The following is a 26,001-nucleotide window of genomic DNA, read 5'->3' on the forward strand; positions in this document are numbered from 1 at the left end:
GGTTTATTATTTAGGTTGTAAAGTTGACTAACTCGACTGGCACGCCAAAAAATGGGTCATATTATTATATGAAACAGAACTCGTACAGAATCTTCTTATAAACAAAAAACAACTAAATGCATTTTACGCAATTCTTGAATTTCACATTCAGATATACATTTATCGTTGGTTTCATGTTTTTTTTTAAATTTTAGTGAGTGTTTGTATTTCATGTATCACAATATATTACTTGAGACTAAGAATACATGTACTTCAAGAGACTAGTCTGCGTAATATATTAAATCTTTTCATCTATATTGACACATATGCACTACTAACAACTACATTCAGTGACTTGCAATTCTATCAGTTTCGGTTTGTTACCTTGATTTGAAAATAATCAACCGATTTATGTCATTTAATAATCGGTTTACTACTATTATAACTATTGCCCTAATTTACCGACAATAAACATTTGTAAAGATATTTTTTCTAACAGGTAAATCTAGGACAGACTGCAGTTTAATATGCTTATCAAAAATCTGAAAGCGTGTTAAAGTCTTTTGAATATTGATTGAAGATGTTTATGAATCTTTTTTTAAATCAATGTGTTCGACTGTTTTTAAATATAAGAGCTTGGTCAACTGTCTTTACTTGTTTCTTGATTACTAATATAATATCTAAATATTGGAGTGTATGCATTAATTGTGTTTAACTTAACTATTAACAGAAATAATATCGGTTTAAAAAATGGCATGTCATTGTTACTTATAAAAGCTCGAAGTACTTTAAAACTAAACGATACAAAAAACAAAAACTGATATGTATATCTTTTAGTTAAAGCAAACTTGTTATATAATTTAGATATAGATAAACTTGAAGTATTTCTTGCAGTCTTGTAAGAAGTTTTTAACCATAAGTCACCAATATTAAAAATAGAAACCAACCTGACATTCATGCCATTACCAACATGCATGATTTAAAAGAATGACATCAGGAAAGCAAAAACAAATATTAAATTATTTGTATACAAAAACAAATATCAAATTATTTGTATACAAAAACAAATATCAAATTATTTGTATACAAAAACAAATATAAAATTATTTGTATACAAAAACAAATATCAAATTATTTGTATACAAAAACTTACTTTAACTAGAGGAGACGAATCTTGAAAATCACTATTGGACACGTCATTACCGTCTTCTTTATGTCGAAGTCTTATTCCTAAAAATTCTGCATGACTTGTGGCTAGGATATAAAATTAAAATATAATTAATCAAGATTGTGATTAAAATGAGAAAAAAATATTCTTAAAAGTTGTTTGTTCATCTGCATGTGCAGATATTTTTTGGTTAAGTTTTATTAAGCAGAATCATTAATTACATTAAATACAGAGCACATTTCTTAATTATATTCATCGGGTAGTATGGGGACGCAAAAAGGAGACCATTGAAAACGCATTAGTCGACAAAACCCCTACAACTCATTGGTTGAAATACGAAAAACGACGAAAAGACAAAAAGTCTCTAGAAGTATGTCAATGTTAACAGACAAAACGGTATATCAAGACAATTCTACAACTATTACAATTCTACAGTTTTAGTGCTATTAAATTGTTTTACATTTTCGCTTTGTATAATTTTGTTGATTGATTTTTATGCTAACGTTGATATTTTTTAATGATTGCAACAGTGTTAAATCTCTCATAATACATTGAGAAAACACAGATTGTATTTCGTATGCCAGAACACATAATCTGTAGTTTAATGATATTACCGATTTTCACTTACTTTTTGGCATCTTGCATTGTGTTATGATATTGGAATTCATCTTCTTATCTCTGTATTTACGTTTTTGATGATGATCGTGGCGTGCTAATAACGTTGATCTTATTTTTTGGTTCATGTTATTCGTGATGGTTTTCATTTTTGATAGTTCTTCACATATCAGATCTGTAAACATTGAAACACACTTTTATTTACAAAACATTCAAAACTTTAAAAATTCATCTCTTTGTAAAATCAACATCATAAAATCGCTATCACTTTGAAAAGAAATAAGCTAAACATCGTCGTTTACTAATGAATATTCTGACCAAACATAACAGTTTCAATAATTGTTACTGGCACATTTTGATTATTTAAAAAGCTTGGCAAGCCTCACGCTTTAAATATCCAAATTGGAATGTCTTTGTGGAGAAATATCGTAACACTTTAGTTGCAGTGTTGGCATCTATATTTCTCTGATTTCTCTTGTTTTGAAGTTGCGAACAGTACAAGTTGATTATTGTTTGATATATAATTCCAATATATATTTTTTAAAAGAAAGAATCAATGGAAATCATTTTAATGTAGGCTTAAAATATATGCGATGTCAATTGAATTAAAAACATGATGTTTCGTGTATTCATAAGAAGCAATTACTATTAGTAGATATTTACCAAAGAAATGCCCTTTTGAAAAGTTATGTTCTACTGATTGATCTAAAAATGATCTCGCTTAAGGAGGCTCGCGGGTATAAGATTTTCAGAAAAAAAATAAACATTTATTTTTCAATACAAATTTTATAAATTACCTTTAGTAGTTTTTACTTTAACACTTGGTACAAAAATCATTCCAAAAAATCGATTCGTGTCGGCCCAAGGTGACTTTTAAAATGTAGATATCATTGAAAAAGCTCCAAATTATCTCCCTTTGGTGTAAAAATGCCGTTTTTTGGCATTAAAATTGAACTTTTTTAACTCATCGGTGACCTATACTTTTTATTGTCGTTTTCGAATAAGCTGTACAAAAACTAAATAATTGTACAATTTAAGCGATTTCTGTTATTTAGTTCTTTTTTAATTTCGATATTACTGCTTTTTCTCCTATTAGTTCAACAGAAAAAAAGGACATTAACAAAAATGTATGTTTCTTTCAAAGGCAGATTGTGAGCGTAAATGAACGGTGACCCCATATTTTTATTTCTTTTTTCTACTAAGCATAAGATAAAGTTCATTTGTAGAAAAATATAGCAAAATCTTATATTAAATAAAAAAAATGATTTAGACCCGCGAGCCCCCTTAAACTGAGATCCACTTACCAGCTAACTGTGGTAAACTTCTGACATCGGCCTCAAGAATTATTGCACCAGTTGACATCTGTGTCTTTAATTCAAGAACATAATGTAGTGTTACAGATGCTACGTGAGGTTTCGACCAACGTTTTCCATTCTCTTCAACATCCTCTTCATATTTTACCCATCTAAAATAGTAAGTGTTCAAGTGTCGTAGTTCTATTCCCATGATACGTACGTTTTTCATGATAGCAAACTAAGTGCTTGGAACATAGAAGGTCAAGAATGGTTCAAGTATCTATACAAAATTTTACTTCTTTGTCATTTGTGAAAAATCAAAGACCTACTCATCATTGCCAAATTGCTGGCCAAATATGAAATTATCATGTTTAGTAATAATAATTTATAACAAAAAGGTTATCGTCAATGTTCTTGTAGTTTATATTTCAAAGATACGGCAAAAGAGGTGTGTCTACTAAAGACCAACTGAAAACAAAAAAAACTTAAAGACCACAATCAGACACATTGACGTTATGTATTACTTTCAACGATTATCAGTATGCTCCAAAACTACTAAATATATAGACATTAATGTGTGACTAAATTGAACAAAACAATCTAAAATTATCAAAACAAATTAAGTAATGATAACAAAAGACAGGGCGTTTCTGACTTAGAACAACCAAGTCTGTACAAAATGTATATGGGTTTGAAAAATTTCGTGAGTTCTCAGTCTATCGTCCTTTTCCAATCTTCAGCAAAATAATGAATATAGAAAATATAGAAAAAATACGATTGACAAGATGTACAGTGTTAAAAAATTTGTAAGGGTTCCGCGGAACCCAGTGTCTCGCCTACTTTTGCTGAAAATCACAGACTCAATAAAAATGAGGAAAAACATCAATAAAAATTTTCTCTTGATACTATCTTTTGAGTGTAAGAAGCTTCTGTCCAGGTTTGGTAAAAATCCAGGATAGTTTATGAATCTAATAAATGTTTAAAAACTTTAACTGCAGACTGTATGTAATGTTAACTGGAAGAAAAACTGAGTCCATTTATAAGTAAAATACAGATACACAGGTGCAAAATATTAACAAAATATCCTTCTAAATACTAGCTTTTTATAATAAACAAGCTTCTGTCTAAGGTTGGTACAAATTAAAGTAGTATAAGAAAGTTATTAATTTTTTTTTAAATTTAACCACAGAGTGAATGTGTTGTTTCCTAAAAAAAAGCAGAAAATCTAATACCATTTAAAAGTAAAATACGGAAAAAACGGATTTATTTTTTTACAAAATTTACCTCTGTATATTATCTTTTGATCATAAACAAGCTTCTTTCCATGTTTGGTACAAACCCAGGATAGTTTAAGAAAGTTATTATACAGAGTGAATGTAATGTTTCCCGCAGAAAAACTAAGTCCATTTATAAGTGAAATACGGAAAAAATGGAATTTTATTTTTACAAAATTTACTTCTGGATACTATTTTATGATCATATTAAACAAGCTTCTTTCCACGTTTGGAAGTAATTCAGTATAGTTTAAGAAAGTTATTAAAATTTCAAAAACTTTAACCACAGAGTGAATATTTGTGGACGTCGTCGTCGGTGTCGTCGGCGGCGTCCACAAATATTCACTCTGTGGTTAAAGACGGAATGTAGGATCGCTTAGTCTCGCTTTTTCGACAAAAGTCGAAGGCTCGACAAAAAGCCTGACATGCGTAAATTAAAGTGACCAGAATACACTTGTTTTAAACATCACTGAAAAATACGTTTTTTTTTCTAATCACTTTACCTTGCTGATTCCATCCATATCACCTCCTGGTCCTTCATTGTCAATGTATCCAACTGACAAAAAACCACTGGCGTTTCCTCATCATTTTCGGTGATTAGATCTAGAACTAATCCTGTTATGTTTCGAATATCTACAAGAAATCATACATTCAAGTTATTTACATGACGAAAGTAACAATTCATATAAAACTTCTAAAATATCTTAACATCATTTATAAGAGGCTGTTTTATCCTGCTGTTCCTGATGGCTGCAGACAAGTCTCTAAATGAACGATTTTCTCATAGAAATTTACCGAATAAAAGTATTCGGTTGTACTCTGAATGATTTAAACAATAAACTGATGACGCAGATAGATATGTCTCGTCTGTCCGCATAAAATTCAGAAACATACCATCTAATGGACAGCAAAAATCTGAAGTCGCTGGACTAGGGGGAGGGCATATAAATTGTCAACAAACTAAAATGTACAGAAAGTTATGTAAGTTGATAAAAAAAATATCATTTAAAATTGAGAATGGAAATGGGGAATGTGTCAAAGAGACAACAACCCGACCATAGAAAAGACAACAGCAGAAGGTCACCAATAGGTCTTCAATGCAGCGAGAAATTCCCGCACCTGGCATTGTCTATTGTAGTTCCTATCTTAGCATAAAACTAAGGCAAAAAACTTTTCATTGAAAATTGATAATTAACTAAAAGTCACCGGACCATTACATAGGGGCAGTGCATCATAAAAGTCGTCAGATTGACATGCTCAAAACAACGAAATATACAATGTTTTGGTCTCTAGATGATTTTTTATTGTGTGTTATGTGAGTGTATGTCTCATTAAAGTAAATCATTTGTCACATTCTACTTTAATTTTCAATTAATTGATTACAAAAAAAAGGTAAAAGGCACTTTGCATGATTGTATTTCCTTCATTTGATGTTTGTTTTATACATATATGACGCTAGGTTTTTCTCCGTGTATCAACAGAGGGGAAATTCTTACTTAGAGTTGGTTCTTATCTAAATGTACTTGTGGGGATACATACACATTTACGTTAGTTATGCAATATGTTATGTACTTATTTATGCAATATACCGCTTTCGGTCTTTACAGTATCAAAATCTTTACAACTGTATATTTTTTTGTATTTCGTGTGTCATGTATAATCAAAATCTGTGTTTATTGTTCTTCTTCGAATTATATTTAAAAATAATACCCAGTACTCAGCACTAAAATGATGACATTAAAAACCAATGATTAGTTCAATATAAGTAAACCTTCTGTTCACTATATTTTCAATTATTCGAAACACTATAGGTATTCTCACTCTAGGCATAATTAACATTAGGTGTAATGGCTCAACTTATCGCAGATTTGTTTTCAATGCCCTTCTCCTTAGTTAAATTTGTGTTTGTTGTGCCCTTCCAACTGGCCAGATTCAAGCACCACTGATGCGCTTTCAGTATACGAAAGGACGCGTCATGTGTATAGAATTAATAGGCTGGTATCTTCGGTGATGTTTTATATCAGTATTGTAGCTTTTGTATAACTATGCATAAAAGAAAATCTTGGATACAAGTCTACAAATTGTTTAACAAATGTCAGATCAAACAATAAAACATAACGAATTCACTGTAGTGTTAGACCAAAATTTCCAATCTCCTCCTTTAGTTTTATACGCCATGTGCTTATTTAGACAATATAAATGATTTTATCTCTTTTCAGTTTCAGCATTAACGTATTGAAAAATTAGATTGTTATGGAAATTTTCAAATGAGGCTTCAAAGCTTTAACTGTTGACTGGTTTTGCAACAATTTCAACAACCTTGTATCAACGTTGGACTATCAAATATTCACAAAAAAAGGGCAAGTGTTTACACCGTTATCTATATAATACGAACTAGCATGACCCGACGTCCTTGCTAGAAAGAACTTATATTATCAAAGGCAATATGTGATAAGGTCAATATTTAGTCCTTTGAATTTCAAAAACAGATTAAAAACTATATTTATACGTGCACAAGACATGTTTGTTATCAGTAAATAATATATTTGAAATTTTCCGTATCTTTTTGTTCGTATCCTTCAAATTTCTTGTGTTCTACGCTAAAACGATTACTAAGTAAACAACTACCAAAATTGTCCAATTTTTTATTCGTCTAATCGGTATAAATATTTTATACAGCCAAGATATTGATGTGAATGCAATATCGTTTTTTCTGGGTTAGTCTGTTGCGCATATATATTTGATATAACCCAAATTTATATGCAAAAATTACTCTTTTTTTATCCGATACGTAACTTTTAACATGTTTATGAGTGGTGACACAGCGGCTTCAAAAAACTATCATTTTTTTTCCAAAGTGACGAAACTATTTCTTCTAATTGATTCATTAACAAAATAACATCGACTTTAAAAGCTTTAACGCTGTGTTGTAATGCCAGGGCCAATTAGTGGCCTTATCGTATCTCCACTTTAGATTGAGTTTAATTTACTTTTCTACGTGAGACTTTAAAATCAATTTAATTAGCAAAGTGGTTTCTTCTTCAATTTCTTTTTCTTCTTGTTTCACTCTTTAAAAAATCTTGTTAACATGTAAAAACGAGATCATTTATTATCTCAGAAAATAAAATCAGTATGATGAATGGTGGCGGAATGGTTAGGATGTGATAACATGAAAAAATAACTACAAAATGACGCTTGATTGGGGTTTTCAAATGTTTAAAGGTTTTTAAGTATGTCCACATTACAAACACTTGCATTTCAAATGTGAGAGTTCTAGTAAGAATAATCTAAAGAAAGAAAGAAAATCAACCTAAGTTTATTGCTAGAGTTGTAAATGACATTATTACTGGTAAGAGTTTTACTTGGTTCCTGCTTAAAGTACTTATGATGGGCCAGCTGAAGGATGCCTACGGGTGCGGGAGTTTCTCGGCTGTTGTCTGCTCTATGGTCGGGTTGTTGTCGCTTTGACACATTCCCCATCTCCTTTCTCAATTTTACTATGAGTGGGTTTGGTTTTTTTTTTTATATGGCTTTGCTAGTCTTCGACTTGGGAATATTGAACGTGTACTTGGTATGTTCTGCCTCTTTTTATTACACGTCCTATGCTACACTGAAGTTTATGAAAAAAATAGTAAAAAAAGGTAATATAGTGAAAACGATTTTTTTTTCATTCACATTTTCAATTTTACTTCCACTTGTTAATTTTTGTCAACTTAGTACTCATACACCATGACCAGTTACAAAAATAAGATTTTCAAAAAAATGTACTACACTACTGTTACTATAGAAGATGACAAAGGATGTACTTACGTTCTCTGTGACTTATGGCGTCACCTGCCGGCGAACCATCAGACCTTGATGAACGTCTCATACTGACGCTTGTCTATATCATGAAGTTTGTTTTATCTAAAAATAAAACATATATTTTTTTTATGATCGATACATCGAACTTGTTAAATGCAACGTATTTTAAAATAGATTGTAGGGATATGGGGAACAGATTTTTCGTATTTGTTTTTGGAAAAGAGAAGGCATTTCAATTATGATTATTATGTTGGATTATCTATTTTGGGATCTATGATTTTTCAGGAACATCTCTATCGTGAAACAAAATTTGGTTACGGTTTCAAAATGAAAACATTATATTTTTGCTAATTAAAAGTAAGTGACTGCTAACCAAAACATATAACTTACCTCAAATGTTGATCACTAAACCATGCAAACAAGTATATAATTGTATTTATATCAAATCCGGGTATTTCACAAATACTATTATTAAATCCAATAATACTAACATTCAGCAAAAATACATATGGTACATAATATTTAAATAGGACGTCAAGTGCAACTACCAATGATAATACGTAAAAATGTTGTAATGTATAGAAATTCGAAGGAGATGAAAAACGTGTCAAGGTTACGTATTATATGTACACACGGTGCACTTGCATTAAAATATTCTCAATATAAAACAATATTCCAGAATAGTGTTATAAATTATTGAAATACATGAAACCTCACTTTTCATTTTCTGTTTATTTCATTTTTAAGCATATGGAACTTATCAAACCCTTTTACAATTGACTTTGTAATGTAATACTCGTTAAATATGTAAAAAAAACTTTATAAAACTGGTATTGAAGCATGTACAAATTAAGGAACATGCATCTGTACATGTTTCAGGTCAAATGATGGCGGATAACAAGGGAACATAAAACGATAAAAACTGTTGAAATATACATGTTGACAACATAGCTTGATCCAGTCCAAAAAAGAGTTAATTACATTCCTCTAAAATAAAAAAAAATAAAAAACAGTCAAACCTGTTTTAAGAGACCTATTAAGGGATAGCCAAAAAGTGGTCTCTTAAGACAGGTGGTTTTTTAAGACATGTCTTTTAAGGCATGTGGTCTTTTAATACAGGTCCAATTGATATGAAATATACCACCGAGGGATCTAAAATATGTGATCTTTTCACACGTGTTTTTGCTCAATACAGGTGGTCTCTAAACATGCTAAAGCAGGTTTGACTGTAGTAAAGGTAAGATATGTAACTAAGATTTTATATCTGAAAACTAACAGGAGCAAAAATTGTACTGAACCATTATATTCGTCAAGACGTTGAACTTTTAATTTGGTCTGCATTCATTAGTCAATATGTTTTTTTTCTTTATTAGCATATGAGTGAGAGTATGGAGATGAATAAAAGAAGCATAAACTTAAATAACGTTTATATGCCACAATTGCAATATTTTGTTGCGTACAATATTTAACACTGATATCCATATATGTTTACCAAAAATATTGCTTGTGTTGATCTGACCATAGGAATATTGTTAAGAATTTTACAAAATTTCAGGACTTTAATAAAAATAAATTACAATAGGTAGGACAGATGCTTGATACGAAATTGTAATTGTATATGACGTGTCAGCATGCTGAATATACAGAAAATAGTGACGTTCAGTAAAAGTCAACCAAGTGCAAGTATACAATAGGCATCAATTAAAATATGGAATGAAGTAGAACAAGATAATTTAACAAGGAAATCATCATCTGTCACAGATATAAGTATACATTGAAAACCCGGTCAATGTGAAAGTACATAGCTGTAGACATATGAGATCTAGACCAGATAAAAGTTCATTGTACTATTATCAACAAAGGCAATATGGAGACCGTAGATTTTGAATATGTCGTTCTTTCTCATAGCTTTGTGTGAATTGTTTGAGTTAAGACCATACTTGTCATATTCAGATACATAAAAAGTGAAATAATAAAAATACTGAATGTCGAAGAAAATTCAATAACGGAAAGTCTCTAATCAAACGGCAATATCAAAAGCTCAAATGGATAATAACAACTGTCATAGTTCTGTCTTCTTTGTTCTTATATAGAAAATGATGCATTTACCCTGGTTTGATATTTAGCTAAGCACCTCACTTGAATGACAGTCGCATAAAATTCCATTATATTGACAAATATGTATGAACAAAACAAACAAATATAATAGATGAAAATTACAAAAATAGGGGTACAGCAGTCAATATTGTGTTATAATCTCAATCACTATAAAAACAAACAAATATGTATAAACGACACCACCTTGGCGAAAGGTGTTTTGTCATTTTCCAATAATAGAAAGTTGAATACAGGAAAACTCAAGATTTCTTAATATGCAGTTGTTCAGCAACATTAACTTCAATTAAAAAGTATATTGATCTAACAAGCGACTTTGATAAATAGATTAGCCTTTAGTGTTGAAAAGTGATATATACATACCGATGCCAAATCAAATATACCAAAGGTGTATATAGATAAATAAATGCGAATGGAAATTATGACCGACATAAATGGTCGAAACAGGAGAAAACCGTCCATATGTGATAAATAAAGAACATTCTTCCAGGACCAAAACAACAGATACATGTAATCAAAGGCCACACAGTTACCTATAAAATTATGAATTTTATCTCAGTAAACAAATGGCGCAATAACCGAAGTAAATATATTCACCTGAGAAAATCAAAAATATATGATATTTTTTAAAATTGATTTGTTTATTGAGGCTAAGACTATGAAACAAAACGATATCCGTTGAAAGCGATATATATGTAGACCAAAAAATCAATATCGATTAGTTCTGCTTATTATTGAAAGTCAATATCAGGAACAAAGTGCTCTTAATCATTTAAATCCTGTTTTTAAAAATTGCTCATGAGTAATTTTTGAAGAAAAAAAATATCTATAAAATATAACAGAATAACAATAAATGTGCATTTATGAATTTCAGACATAAACGCATACTTAAGCAAAAAAAGGCCAGACCAAACAGTTTGAGTGCGTCGAAATGAAAAATGATGAATGCATCAATGAAATACCTGAACAAAAGTTATTTTTGCAAAATATTTTCAATCGATTTTACTAAAATAAACAGCCAAAAATGTATATTTTAGATGAGCATCAGATACATGGGAATAGTTGAGCAAAACAGCCAGACAAAACAGTCAGAACAAGTCCAAGTTAATAATAGATGACTTACCTGAACATTAGTACGTAGTTTTCAACTTGCATAAAGGTAATCCTGGCGTCGGCCACTATCAAAATACCTTATTATACCTACCAAAAATATGCAAAGTCAAAAATATAACCTTTCAGGTACAGATAACAATCAATAAAAATAAACAAGGCATTTACCTTGTAGTCAAACGAAACCTTGAACAAATACCATTATCGTAAAGAGGGTAAAATATAAACTTATACTTGGTATAGAACTTGATTCTATCAAAATAATTTCTTAATAAAGAAGTATTAAAAATATGGTAAAAACAATACCATACATGAATAAGACAAATCCAAAAACCAATGCGACAGGAACACATTGTTACATCGTTGTCAATATAATGCATTCTTTTGCGACGGTCATACAAGTGAGAAGTTTATCTAATTCTTTCCAAGGTTTAATGCACCATTTTTTACATAAGAAAACTATTTTATCACGTAAGGAATATGACAGATATTATCCATTCGTATGATGTGAATTTAAGCTTTTGAATTTGCCATTTGCTAATGGTCTTTCCGTTTACAATTTTCCTCAGAGTTCTGTATGTTTGTTATTTTGCTTTTTTCTGCTTATCAAAAGTATAAATCATCCAGAGAATAATTTTAAAGATATGCAGACTATAACAGTTAACAAAATTTCTTGACAATATAGTAGTAGACTTAACAAATCAACTTAAGTGAATACTTGACCTCTTAAGGTGGTATGGGTGTCTTTCGCCATCTTGGATTGTAAAAAACAGAGAATCTAAGGTCCATATTTTCTATCAAGTTAGCAAAATTTTATGCGGGAATGCAGATATTTAATGTGAATTTTCATTTAAAAGGAACCAATTTATAAGAATATAACTTAGAAATATTAATATGTTTACAAGTGTAGATTATTTTTGGTTGTTTTTGAATATTTTCAAATTGGCAATTTAAGGGGAGGTAACTCTAAAACAGTGCATTTTCTGAAGGACTCTACATGAAATTTTCCTATTTTATCTTTTAGCCGGAAAAAACGTACGGTGACCCTATCTTTTCTCTTGATATTCTCAAAGCATTGTCTGAAAGCAATCTTTTCCTAATTTATTTTACAATTCTATCATTTTCTTTAGTTTCTATTCACAAAATGTTGTTTTTTCCTGTATAGTCCATACAAAATTTGTCATTTTGTCACACCTGTAGCTTGAGAAAATGCGCGGTGACCTATCATTTTTATAATATTTTTTAACATGTATCAATAGATACTACATTTTGACAAAGTATGAACAAATTCTATCATTTTTATTTTAGACTCCCATACCACCTTAAATCTCACTGTCGATTTAAAATAAGCTTCCTTCATAAAACAGTCCTTGGAACTGAGATCGAGAGACTAGCATTTTTTATTGTTGACTTTGTCACGTGTTCAATTATTTGTAAACATTTAAGAGCTATTTTATTGTATTTGATTATCTTAATTTGATTGCTTCTCACAAACCTTATTATAATAGTTTTTAGTGGCAATAAAATATGGAATTGAATTGAATTTATAATATGTCCAATAAATCCAGAGGAGTGATTTACCGATTATGTGTAGTCAGATTTTGTCAAATGTGTTTTTACAACTGAAGCGTTGATGTGGTCTTCGTATTATAGTGCATAATATTGTTTGTATAACGCCTTGTGGTAAATGTTTCATTGGGTGCGTGAATAATTTGAAATGTTATTGCCTATGTGTCCTATGCAATGTTGTATGTTCCGGGTGATAAATACATGGATATATATAATACATTATGATAAATTATCTGTATATTTTACCTTATTTGCAATTATTTATTTACATAAACTGCGCATGTGTGAATTTATTTCTTTAAAACAATGGCAATTTTAATTGAACAAATGCAATTTCCCTGGAGAAATAAATGGTTACAGAGAACCAGTTTTAATCACCTTCCTCCGGAGAGTAGAATCGCAGTTATTCCTTCAGAACCCCAGTGCATATATGAATATGCTTATTACATGAACAACTGTAATAAACAAGGACGTCTTGTATGTTGCTAACTTGAAAACAAGCTATTTTCAGTTGATTTTCGAATGTATGGTGTGTCTACGTTAAATAATTAATTCTATTCTTAGGATAATCTGGGAAAAAATAAACTATTCTCAATCATGAATGAATAAATAAATATCAGTACCTGATATTTCAGCTTGGTGAAGTGTCCTTTCGCTGCTGCTACCATACAATTAGCTTAGCTTCCGCATATAACATCAGGAATACTACAATTCAAATATAATTGATCCTCAAGAAAAAAGATTTTTTTATGGACGTTTAATGGAAGTAAATTGTGTGACGTTCACTTTTATAACTTTTATCGATTATATGGAACTCATTATTGTTTATGCTCTTATTTAGTAAATCCCAAAATAATTTCAATTATCTCAATGGCTTTAAAGCATATTTTATAGATTGCAAATTATTACAACAGTACTATATCCCAAAAATAGATACTAGTACTCAACATGTCAAAAGAGATGACAGAGAAACTGCAATATCCGTTATGTCAAAGGATAAACATGTCAACGGGAAAATACCAAATTAAATAATAGCATTTTCGGAGCAATATTTAGATGGATAGTCAATAAATCTCATATTTTATTATATTTTTTAGACTTACTGTCTTTTTCATATACATCGTAGTTAAGGTGTCTATGCTGGTCGAGATATCCATAAAAAAAATGAAATAAGGCAAAAATTCGCGGAGTGTAGTCAGTATTTTTATTGAGTTGGAGAACACTCTAAAATGTTTACTACAATTAACGGACGACAATTGGTGGCAACAGTTCATCCGTTTGAGCAAACATCGCAACATTTGGTCCGCTGAATTGCTGAAACCTGGTTTGAGTTAAAGATGAAGTTTCCCGAATCTTACGACGAAATATAAATTAACAGTTGATAAATAAGATAGAAATAAACCAAAGAAACCCTATTACGTGCCTGATTTAGCATCCAGTAGATCACATCACAGTGTTTGATAACTAGATACAATATTTTAAGATTTTTTAAAGTTGTTCTCCTATTTTTGCAGTTATTTTTATTATCAACATAATTACATTTAAACATTCATTACTTGTGTACATACATCTAACCACATCCTTAAACTGAAAAATCTACGATGTTAAAATCGAGTACATGTGCTATTTGCATGGATAACATCCGGACTTTTATCAATTGAAATATTTTAATTTTCACAAAACAGAATAACGAGACTGATAATCTTTACGGATGTACTAAACTCGTGTTTCGTCTAAACAAAAAGACTTATCAGTGCCGCTCGGATAAAAAAAAGTAGTGCAAAAGCCTAAACAAGTTCTTAAGCTGAAAAGTATTGAGCAGTAAATGTCCTAATATGTGTGTCATAATATGAAGGTGCATGGTCGCTAGTTATTGCATGATTATGAAAATGCAGGAATATGGGAATAATGACATATTTACACTAAATCTATTGCATGTTGGATATGTACTATATAGCTAGTTGATGATTCATTTTTAGATACATGATGGTTTTGTTAGTTTATAAATTTATTTTTTAACTAGATGTCAGTAACTGCGAGTACTCTCAGATCTATACTTAGTGAGTAAAACTAGTGAGTGTCCTTTTTTTGTTGTGGGATGTATAATTACCTGTACACGTCCACTCTGCTTTTGTTTCACTGTATTTCTAATTTTTTTTTGTATTTTTTCATGTCTGTCATAGTTGTATTTTGTAAATTGTTTTGTAATAAATTAGGCTGACAGTTTCTCAATTGAATTGCTTCATAGCTTTCATGTCGGAGTCTTTTATAGCCGACCATAGGTATGGGGTTTCTCATTTTTGAAGGCCGTACAAATGCTCATAATTGCTCACATCCATTCCATTTCAACTTTGGTGGATAGTTGTCTCATTGACAAACATACTACATTTCCCTTTTTTAATAACAAGGGGCTACGTGCTCGCAAAAAGAAGACAATCAAAGTAAAATTTCGCAATATCTGAAAAAATATGAATGTTTGAATGCTACTTTCTGTCTTCTTCAACAATCGTAACCTTCAACATAAACGCATATTGCAAGAATATAAATTTTTGCCACCCTCTGTAATCAATAGCTAAAATCGGAACTTAAAACAATTCAATCGTAAATATTGTTCATTATATTTAATAGACTTCAGATTTTGGTGTACACGAAAAAGATTTCAAAACTATAATGATCTTACTTACAGTTATTAGCACTGCAGTGTGTATCAATCGATCAAAACAAAGATAACAAACATTCTAAAAATAACAAAACTATGCAAGGTAAAGGTCTTCAACTACGATATCAATATTGCTTAAACGCATATTTACATATGGCTATGGCAGAATCATTATAATTTAAATTCAAACATAAAAAAACCACATATTATTTAATATGACTAGACAAAGTCAATCACCCACTTAACATAAATAAAACACGGTCATGGGACTACAATAAATTTATTAACAGTTATATGCACCAAGAAATGTCGTTAAAATGAAATAGGATACCCTGTATCGTATATAACTATGATGACATCAAATGTATGCTCAAATAGCTGAAAGATCCCCTCCTAAATTATTGAAAACTACCATTTATCATTGCTGGTAGATACACCCATTCAAGCTAACACCATCAGTTTGTATCTTACACTTAAAGAAACATGGATTGTGCTTTAGTTTTATATTATGAAGACACAGAGGCGGATTAAGGGGGGGGGGGGGGCTCATATAGTGAATCACTAGAGTGTGACGGGAGTGGGACCCCTCTTAGGCAGCCAGTGGGCCCCCACTTATGAATATTTCTGGATCCACCGAGACATAACCTAAAAACAGTTAAAATGAGGTCTGGAGCTGGCTTGTCAGTAACTGCTAGTGGTTCTTTGTTAATTTCTTCCTATCAAACAAATTGAGGTCTGGAGCTGGTATGCCAGTATTAAACTGCTAGTAGCTCTTAGTTAGTTTATGTATCCCTGTCATTTTGTCGAGTTTCTTTTTGTTACACATTCTGATTTCGGACTTTATACTTAGTTTTACTGTGCATATTTCTGTGTGTTTGTTTAGTTACAGGGAACAGAGTTGAGATCTCACAAAACATGGTTAACCCCGCCGCATGTCTGAGTCTTTCCCACATCTAGCGTCACTGGCCTTTGTAAGTCTTGCATGTTTTTTTTGTGTGTGTGTTTTTTTTTGTTTTTTTTTTTTTATCAAATCTCAGTTCATTTATATACTTTGAAGTTGACGTTCATTGTCACTGAACTAGTACACGGATTTTCTGCATTTGTCGGGTTGTTGTCTCTTTGAAACATTCCCCATTTCCATTCTCATTTTCATTTATAAACATTCATTAAAAAATGTATAAAATAACATACATTTGTACATATATTTATACGAATAGCTATTGAAATTAAAAAAAAATAAATCAAAAGTTAAACAGATACTATAAATCCCTTAGTTGAGAAACAAATAAGCTAAAAATATTGACAGGTTATGAAACTCCTTTTCAAGATATTTGAATTTTTTTAAAAGGCGAAAAAGGCTGACTCGGACTTTTATCTTAAACTTAGCTTTGGCACAATTAGGGTAAGAAAGTTGTAAAGATATTTTTGTGAACTATTGAAGTCTTCTAGACGAAAAGAAAAGTGGGCGAGATAGGACAAACTATTTAACCTGACCTGTATCGAAGGAAGATAAAACCGACCGTGCAAAGGCTACATAGCCAGTCAAGGTCGTTAAAAACTATCATTTGTTGGAAGATAAAGCAGGGAGTACGAACATTGGACAAAAATTCCCGAACCTGACCTGACTGCATCTTTAAAAAAAATTTAAAACAGCAATAAAAAAGCTATGTCTCACCAAGGAAGGATGAAAAATGTTGCCAGAGCAATGTTGTTATTATAGATTCGTTTTATATCTAAAAGTTCACTCGTGTGATATATACGAGTAGAAGGTTGCAAAAAGATAAAACCGTACATTCTTAAGTAACTCTGTTCATATGTTATAATTAATACACGATATTTTAATAAGGTAAATATTTGTGTTCTTTTGTTGCAGATATCTAAAGGTCTCTAAAGTTAGGGCGACATTGATTTAAATTATAAATATAGCAAAATCTTAAAATTAATCAAATATCATCTTTTTCAAGTAATCACAAAAATGTAATATTCGATGCAATTCTTCTTGCATAAATTAAATTGATAGCAGACCTTAAAGTCGCATAAACAGGGGCGGATCCAGCCATTTTAAAAGGGGGATCCCAACCCAAGACAAAAGGGTGTGTAAAGAGGGAGGTCCAACCCATGGAACACTCCCCCTGGATCCGCCAATGCATAAATAACACGGTTAACGTGACATTAATACGAATTTCTAACATAATCTCTTCCAGACATTATATTAAAGTAAATAGCTTTACTTAACATTAGATTTGTAAATCATATCTTTATGATTCAGATATCTATCAAAAGAAGGACTTTTCGACCACTATGTGTATTTTGACAAATGTTTCATCCATTTTTGCAATTTTGTTGTAAAGTGTCTAGAATTCGAAATCAGTCTGCAATGACAATATGTCAATAATGCTGGAACTCAGTCAAGAGTTATTGGTGTTGTTTCAAAAAAAGATTCTTACAACAAATCAGTATACCTGCATACACAAGACAAAATGAATTTAGTAAATATTTTTTATTCCCACCAAAAACTTACGGAAAAACTTACATGTAATGACTTTATGAAATGCCAGTATTTAGGAGGCATGTATAACATTTCACCAGGTCTCAAAACTGCCTCAGAAAATAATGCTTCATTAAATAATGGAAACTTTACTAGGTCGGGGTTCTCTGCATCGACTTGACTTGTGTTTTCAAGTAAAAACGTATCATGAGGGTACAACATACTGTTCTCTGTTGAAGAATAGAGTCGTATATATTTAGAACCTACGACCTGCACAAGAAAATTATGTTTCGGGTCGTGATGTAAAGGGGATATCGTTCCCTTTGGTCCAAACCAAGCATTGATATCAACATCTTCTGAGTTACCTAGGCAACAGTAGTCTGGTATTACAATATCGTTACGCAGTTCTGGGACCTGATCGAACAGCTGATGTTGAGCAAGATATCCGGTTTGATTCTGAGAACCCAATATAAATTTGTCAATAAAGTCATTTATTGTCATTAACTTTTGTGTCCAGTTGTCTTCTGTATATTTTGAACCAATTTCTATTGGAACAGTTCGGAACCCTGCTTTTAATCTTATATAATCTAACGACCATTGTCTTGTACTCAGTGCTGGCCAATGATTTATAGCATTTGTTATTATAACCGGAGTTCCGTTATCTTTAAAAGTAGCACTAAAATATTCAAGCGATGGACAACTCACTCGTTTTATTTCTTTATTCTTATCAATTTTGATTTTAATTTCCTCTTCTATCACTTTATATATTTCCGTATCCGTTTTCAATTTCTTATTCATCAACTGATTGGCGTCATTGTGGACACTTTTATCGTTATCAATATATCTGCTGGTAAGTTCTGATTTTTTTTCACTAACTTCAATTTTCTCTAAGCATGTGTGTACATCTTGGACAAGTTTTGTTAAAACATTGTTCAAAATAGGTGCTCCCATCAGTAAACCCATGTCAAAAGTTTTGATAGCATCAGCAATACTATGGGTATTCTTCTCTTCGGCTCTGTTATCAGTAGCCAGTATGGCTTGGCTACTTCCTTTCAGGATTGATACCAAATAGTACGCCTCTCGCCATGTCATATTGACATCTTTCCAGTTCCCTGTATTCAACTTTTCCCACAGATAATCTAATAATGGTTTAGATTTTTCAATACATTCACTATAATCTTCAGCATAAAATCTTTCACAACAGGATTTTTGAAGACTTAAATACGACGACGGTAAATCGTCTATTAACTCTATAGAAACAGCTATAACTTTTGCCGTATCCGGTAAGTGGTTTAAAATTCGTATCTTTAGTTCATCCATATCTTTAAAACTGAAATAAAGAAACAGTTTTGTTTAAGTGACAATAGGTTATATTATCGTATCAGATTGAGTATTCATAAATATACATTTCAATTACAAACCTAAACACGAAAGAGCAGACAAGAATAGATCAACAAATGAAGCAGTTAACATGAAAAAATGTAAACCAGTAATATTGAAACGGCATCGGTCAGGTCTCGTGGCACCGAATTCACCTGAACATGGTCAGGTCTCGTGGCACTGAATTCACCTGAACATGGTCAGGTCTCGTGGCACTGAATTCACCTGAACATGGTCAGGTCTCGTGGCATTGAATTCACCTGAAGTGTGCAAGGTACTGATTCAAACCAGATGTTGGCACTAGACAATCAGGGTGAATCAGATTATCATGATTTGATGGCTCCCAATGAAAATGTAAAATTACAAAAATATCGAACTCCATGCAAATTCACAGCGGAAAGTCTATTTTAAAATGGCAAAACCAAAAACTCAAACATGTATCAAACGAATGGAAAACGACTCTCGTATTCCTTTCTTTGTACGAGACATTTCGTTATGTATTGAAATGGTGGATAAAACCATGGTTTAATAGCTAGCTAAACCTCTTGTTTGTATGACAGTCGCTGTTACTTCCATTATATTGACACTATGTGTGAGCAAAACAAACAGACATATTAAATATGTATAGGCTGTCTCTCGAGGGCTGTCTCCTTTTTTTCTAATTGTTTTCCCTGAATACCATGTGATTGTCGGAGAAGCAGCTGTGCAGTCCTTTATATATCAATTTGTAGGTCCCAGCAGAGACAATCAAAATGACATCTTGCACTCGAAGTTTGTACTCATTAACAATTAAGACTTCAGAGTCGGTTGGTACAAAATAAGTTATACAGGGCAATACTTTAATTATAACATTCGTAAGCATTTTAATATCAGTTCTCCCCTGTTGGTTTTTTGGAATTTCTATACCATTTTCACTGAGTCAAGACCCTCTCGTGCAAGAAGCAATTAAGACACATAGTATTGTAGTGTGCATGTGCCAATATAAGTTTAAATTCAGGATGAAGTTTTCTTTTTCTTTCACCATATTTACTCGTTTTTAAGAGATGGTTTTCATAGAGTCGTACAATGTGTGCATACATCAGTACATGGTATTCCAATTTTAAACTATTGGCAAAACATTTGTATTTTGTTAAAATAAATTTGATCTACGTAAGAACGTACTCTCTCAACTATGGTGATACTTAGATGTGCAATTACGCATGTCACTTTATAACATTTGAATGCAGAGTTATTCTGCTCTCAAAAACGATGAATTCATTCTGTGATTGAATAGCAAATATTGATTGTAAACACATAAAGAGTACAATTACTTACTCTAATTATCAATAACAAAGCACACTTTTTGGATGTTTTCTACCCCTGTCTACTGAGGAGTTTACTAGGCAGAAGTCAGATTTATTCGTTGATTGCTGGTTGGTTAATGTCCAGTGGCGAATATTTTTTGCATTTTCTAGCTGCGGAACCGTAGCTCATAGGTCCTTATGTTATATTTTGACTATTTGCGGACCATGTCATGTCCGCAAATAGCCAAAAAATAGCATAAGGACCTATGAGCAACGGTTCCGCAGTTAGCATTTTCAGACAAAATCTAATAAGCTTTAATAAACTACAATATATAGAAATCAGCAAGTAAATTTTATTTTAAGTCGCCCTAATTTTTATAAGTTCTTTAAAACAACAGAGGAAACAAGAGCTATGGTTAGCTCTCTGTGCTTGACTGTAATAGTCTGTTCAGAATCAAATTCAAGGTCGAGGAAATTTTGATTGCCATTGCCACTAGAAAATCATCCGATCTTCGGACATGTCGGAAGATATATAGACAAAAATTTAAATTGTAACAGGCCACACATGGACCTCGCATGTAGATTCGTGCAAGGGTGGTGACAAGTTCACGTTGTACACCCAACAAAGACAACGAACACCACGCTTTGGCAAGGGTTCCGCTAGCTGTCGGAAGAAGACCTATGTAACGTTAGTAGTTCTCGACTAAATTATCACTGATTTAAGGTTCATCATAACCTTTTGGCTAAAATGGCCATATTTACACCCCAAATTTTACTCTGAGCACAGACTAACCTATACACCTGGAACAGTTTTGAGGGATGGCAGGAACTAGATATATAAATTTTAAATGCATTTTATGTTTCAGAAAATTATAAACTTTTCTAGATTTTGCTATCCATTTTTTTTCGTTCCTGCAGAAGGTGCAAAAATTAACTAAGTAGTGAAAACCATTGAGAAGCTCCCCACATATAATCAATGTTATGAGTAGTATTGATTTAAATGGACAATAGATGGACAATAGAAGGTTTATTCCTTGAATGCCAACATCCTTTGATCTACCGACAATTGACCTGTAAAATTATGTTGGCATTCGAGGAATAGGTGCAAGAATTTATCGCAACAAACGTGGATGCTTTTCAAAACAATCCTTCTAATTGAACAGAAGTTAAATTCCAGGTGATATCCATGTTTGTAAAATTGTTGAAAATTAAGATTTTGCTGTAACTGCTTAAACCAATATGCTCTTTTCCAAGTATAAAACTTTGAAATTGTTGTATCACTAAGTCTTTGGACTTTGATGCTTTTTCAATATTTCTATAGGTTTGTGTGCTGTAATATTCTCCTATTTTAGTTGATGGAATTTCTCGCAGCATAACAAGAAGAAAATTTTGAAAAATATATTATTTGTTTGCCGACAGAGAACACGGAAAACAATACATATAACATAAGTAAACATAAAAGCAGACTAAGCAAATAAAAAAGCACTATAATTCTTCATATTTGAATATTGTTGAATATTTTATACAAGCAATTTTCATTTAACAGTCTATTTCAAGTAGAAAATTTAATTAATTGTTCAAATAAAAAGTTAATATAATTTATATTTACTAATAAAATATTCAATATGATATGGATTTAGATAAATTTCTAATATTTTTTATGTAGTTTGAAATAATTGTATTTAACTAGAATATTTTTTAATATTTTTTTTAAATATATCTTATTCTGAGAAACATTTTCATTCCCAAAATATTTTTTTTTAATAAAAAGTAATAAAAATATTTTTATTTTCTTTATTTCTTTAGAATTCATAATGATTTTAAACCCAAAATCTGCTATATATTCTTATAAAAAACTGATAAAATGTTTTATCAAGTTCTCTAATTAACTTTTACAATTAAATACCAAGAAAATCATTTAAATAGTTATAAAAACACCTATTGTTCTTATATAAACATCTATTGAAATATTTTTGTTGGCATTCAAGGAATAGGTAACATATAAAATGTTGGCGTTCGAGGAAGACACCCAATAGACACCTGTAGACAATGGGTGATTTAACAGGTTTAAACTGTGTAACTGAGTGGACCGTATCAAATGAAACTCGGGTGTTTGTTTATTTGCTATCTTCTGCAGACTGGAAAAAAATGCACATCAAAATGCAGGGAAGTTTTTAATTTTCTGAAACGTAGACTTCATATAACTTTTATATATCTAGTTCCTGCCATGCCTTAAAACTTTCCTGGATGTACCAGTTTGTCTGTACTCATAGTAATTTTTGAGACGTAAACACGGCCATATTTTTCAATTCCTTATGATGAACCTTAAGGGGATGGGTTACTAGAAGCAAACAACTATAACAACCCCATTTAAAAAGTTCAATTAGACAGTCACAGTAAAATCTCAACAACCCTCTTAAATATTGTAAACATTACGGACACAGGTCATCACAAACTTGACAAAGTCAGGTTGATCATGTTGATATTTTAGAACTGTAACTAAAAGTTGTCCATGAAATAATCACAGAATATGTATTTAAAATGCTTAAAACATAAAGGTTTATTTATTTTGCATAATTTCGCTTACGTGTGAACTGATATGACTGCCTCGTTAGTAGTTTAATCACTGAAAATTTAAATAATTTGTATTTATTGGGAGCAATTGGCAGGGAAGGGAGATAATTGTCATAATAAATCTCTAATACACTAAATCGTAAACGGAACAAATATAACTTTCCGGTTTCAAAACGAACATTAACGATCATTCACAAAATAAACTCAAATAAGCCTTATTTTTATATCACGAATAAAGACTTATATTGCCTCAATTAAATACAAAAGGTGTTGCAGATTTATTGTACTTTATGTTATGTGTTATTTATCAAGACCTAGTTGCTTCGAACTAAATAGACAGGAATGCTCAGAACCAAAAATGTTGAACAGAAAGTTGGATTGATTGGTGTATAAAACCATTTTCAGCACTATGATGTTATTTTGTGGCCAGAAGTTTTTCTTGGTAGAGGAAGCCGGAATACAAGTATTACAGAGAACAACGACCTTGGAAGGAAAACTGACAATCCTAGTCGAGCGCACCTGACACGTGCGGGATTCGAATTCACAATCTGTCAGATAGGATAGTGACTTCCTATTCCACTCAGCCACCTCCGCAAAAAAGTTTGAGGTTGACAGTAAAAAATAAACATACCGTTCTCCAAATCACACCAAAAAAAATAGCTAGTGTAATAAAAGGGACAACCATTTTATATTCTGTTGTTGGTTGGTTTTTGTTTTTGTTTTTTGTTTTTTGTTTATTTTTGTTTTTTTTTTTGGGGGGGGTGTGTCTTCTTTTGTTTATTAATAAAGTGTGCTCATTACCTTTGCTTTTTACATTTTTCTCCCTCTTTAACCGTTTAAACAAAAGAAATGGGAAATGACTAAGTGTCCATTGAACAGAGATGATTTCCCCGCTAGCTTAACGTTGTAAAGGGACAAAACTGAAGAACTGTGAAGGTGACATAATTGTGTAATTGATCTGAGTTTTGTGGTGATAAGCATTATGTATACGTTTCATAATATTTGATGATACAAACTAAAGTCAGAGAATGGAAAAGAAAAATTTAGCATTTTTTTTCATTTTTAAAGGGGCATAACCCTATAACGGCCAAAATTAAGCCACCAATATTTCATTTTGATCAATATTTTGTGATAATAATCATTGTGTATTAGCTTCATAACATTTGGTAGAGGCAAACTGAAATTATAGAACGTTAACGAAAAATTCAGCATTGTTTTCTATTTTTAAAGGGGCATAACCCTAGAACAGTAACAGTGACTCCACCAAAATTCAAACTCGATCTGTCTTTTGTGGTAATAAATATTGCATATAAGTTTCATAATATTTAGTTGAGAGTCAAACTTAAGTTGGAGAACGGAAACTATTTTTTTTTTGCAATTTTTCCATTTATAAAGGGGCATAACTCTAGAACGATTAAAGAGACGACACCAAATTTAAACTTAATCTGTGTTTTGTGGTTATAATCATTGTGTATAAGTTTCATAGCATTTGGTTGAGGCAAACTCAAGTAAGGGAACGGAAATCAATTTTGGGACATAGACGGACAGGGGTTAAACTTAATGCCCCCTCCACCACAAAGATGGCATAAAAACTTCTTAATATTTGTTTTAATTGGCAGCTCAACATGGGAATTATGCATGTAAATTAAACCTCTCAAAAGAAGATGTTAACCTTTTATATCTCTCCAAGCATAGGCTAGTGCTAATGTTGTATTTTGAGAAACTCGATCAAGTTTAGTTTCCAACATACATCTGAACATAGTGTTTTTCTATGTGGTGATGTTATGCTATTGTTTTAGAAAAAGGGAAACGGTTTGGTAACATAAAACATTTAATCCAGATGCAAATGTTTGCAACTGTCCAAAGTCAGGAATCTGATGTACAGTAGTTATCGTTTGTTTATGTAATTTATACGTGTTTCTCATTTCTCGTTTTTTTTATATAGATTAGACCGTTGGCTTTCCCCGTTTGAATGGTTTTACACTAGTAATTTTGGGGCCCTTTATAGCTTGTTGTTCGGTGTAAGCCAAGGCTCCGTGTTGAAGACCGTACATTGACCTATAATGGTTTACTTTTTAAATTGATATTTGGATGGAGAGTTGTCTCATTGGCACTCACACCACATCTTCCTATATCTTTAGACTAAAATAGTCCAAAAAAACGTGCCACATTAGAACAATCCTTATATATGAATTAATTTCCACATTGTATCCTGTCAAACCATTCAGTATTCTGGAAAAAAAAATGAAAGGGTTCCGTGGAACTCAGTGTCTCACCTACTTTTGCTCAAAATCACAGGCTCAACAAAAATGAGGGGAAAAAATAAAAATATTCTTCTTGATACTATCTTTTGATTGTAAGAGGCTTCTGTCCAAGTTTGGTAAAAATCCAGGATAGTTTATGAATCTAATAAATGTTTAAAAACTTTAACTGCAGATTGTATGTAATGTTAACTGGAAGAAAAACTTAGTCCATCTATAAGTAAAATACAGATACACAGGTACAAAATATTAACAAAATTTCCTTCTAAATACTCGCTTTTGATCATAAACAAGGTTCTATCTAAGTTTGGTACAAATTAAAAGTACTATAAGAAAGTTATTATTTTTTTTTTAATTTAACCACAGAGTGAATGTGGTTTTTCTTGGCAGAAAATCTAAGTCCATTTAAAAGTAAAATACGGAAAAA

General features: G+C 31.4%; 2 protein-coding genes across 4 annotated transcripts in view; both read right to left on the reverse strand.

Annotated features, from left to right (window-relative positions):
- LOC134720961 (electrogenic sodium bicarbonate cotransporter 1-like) overlaps window positions 1–15,633 on the reverse strand; it is a 30,331-nt gene extending 14,698 nt beyond the window's left edge. Inside the window, exons 1-7 of one of the 3 annotated variants that reach the window (XM_063583585.1) lie at window positions 15,614–15,633; window positions 13,553–13,634; window positions 8,142–8,237; window positions 4,835–4,964; window positions 3,067–3,227; window positions 1,776–1,937; window positions 1,133–1,233 (exon numbers count right to left, since the gene is read on the reverse strand). In XM_063583585.1, coding sequence (XP_063439655.1) covers window positions 1,133–1,233; window positions 1,776–1,937; window positions 3,067–3,227; window positions 4,835–4,964; window positions 8,142–8,202 — 615 coding nt within the window. In that variant the 5' untranslated portion in view covers window positions 8,203–8,237; window positions 13,553–13,634; window positions 15,614–15,633. Of the gene's footprint in view, window positions 1–1,132; window positions 1,234–1,775; window positions 1,938–3,066; window positions 3,228–4,834; window positions 4,965–8,141; window positions 8,562–11,373; window positions 11,552–13,552; window positions 13,635–15,613 lie in introns of those variants that run through there. The other 2 variants (XM_063583584.1, XM_063583583.1) reach the window with 2 other exon arrangements.
- Window positions 15,634–18,071: 2,438 nt separating this feature from the next.
- On the reverse strand, window positions 18,072–23,424 carry LOC134720963 (bifunctional peptidase and arginyl-hydroxylase JMJD5-like). The gene is made up of 2 exons (XM_063583586.1): window positions 23,327–23,424; window positions 18,072–19,406 (listed from the first exon to the last, which is right to left on the reverse strand). Exon 2 carries the CDS (start codon window positions 19,394–19,396, stop codon window positions 18,089–18,091), a length of 1,308 nt encoding a protein of 435 aa, XP_063439656.1. The 5' UTR covers window positions 19,397–19,406; window positions 23,327–23,424; the 3' UTR covers window positions 18,072–18,088.
- Between the last annotated feature and the right edge of the window lie 2,577 nt (window positions 23,425–26,001).

The sequence above is a fragment of the Mytilus trossulus genome, chromosome 6, assembly GCF_036588685.1.
Source record: "Mytilus trossulus isolate FHL-02 chromosome 6, PNRI_Mtr1.1.1.hap1, whole genome shotgun sequence".
NCBI lineage: Eukaryota > Metazoa > Mollusca > Bivalvia > Mytilida > Mytilidae > Mytilus > Mytilus trossulus.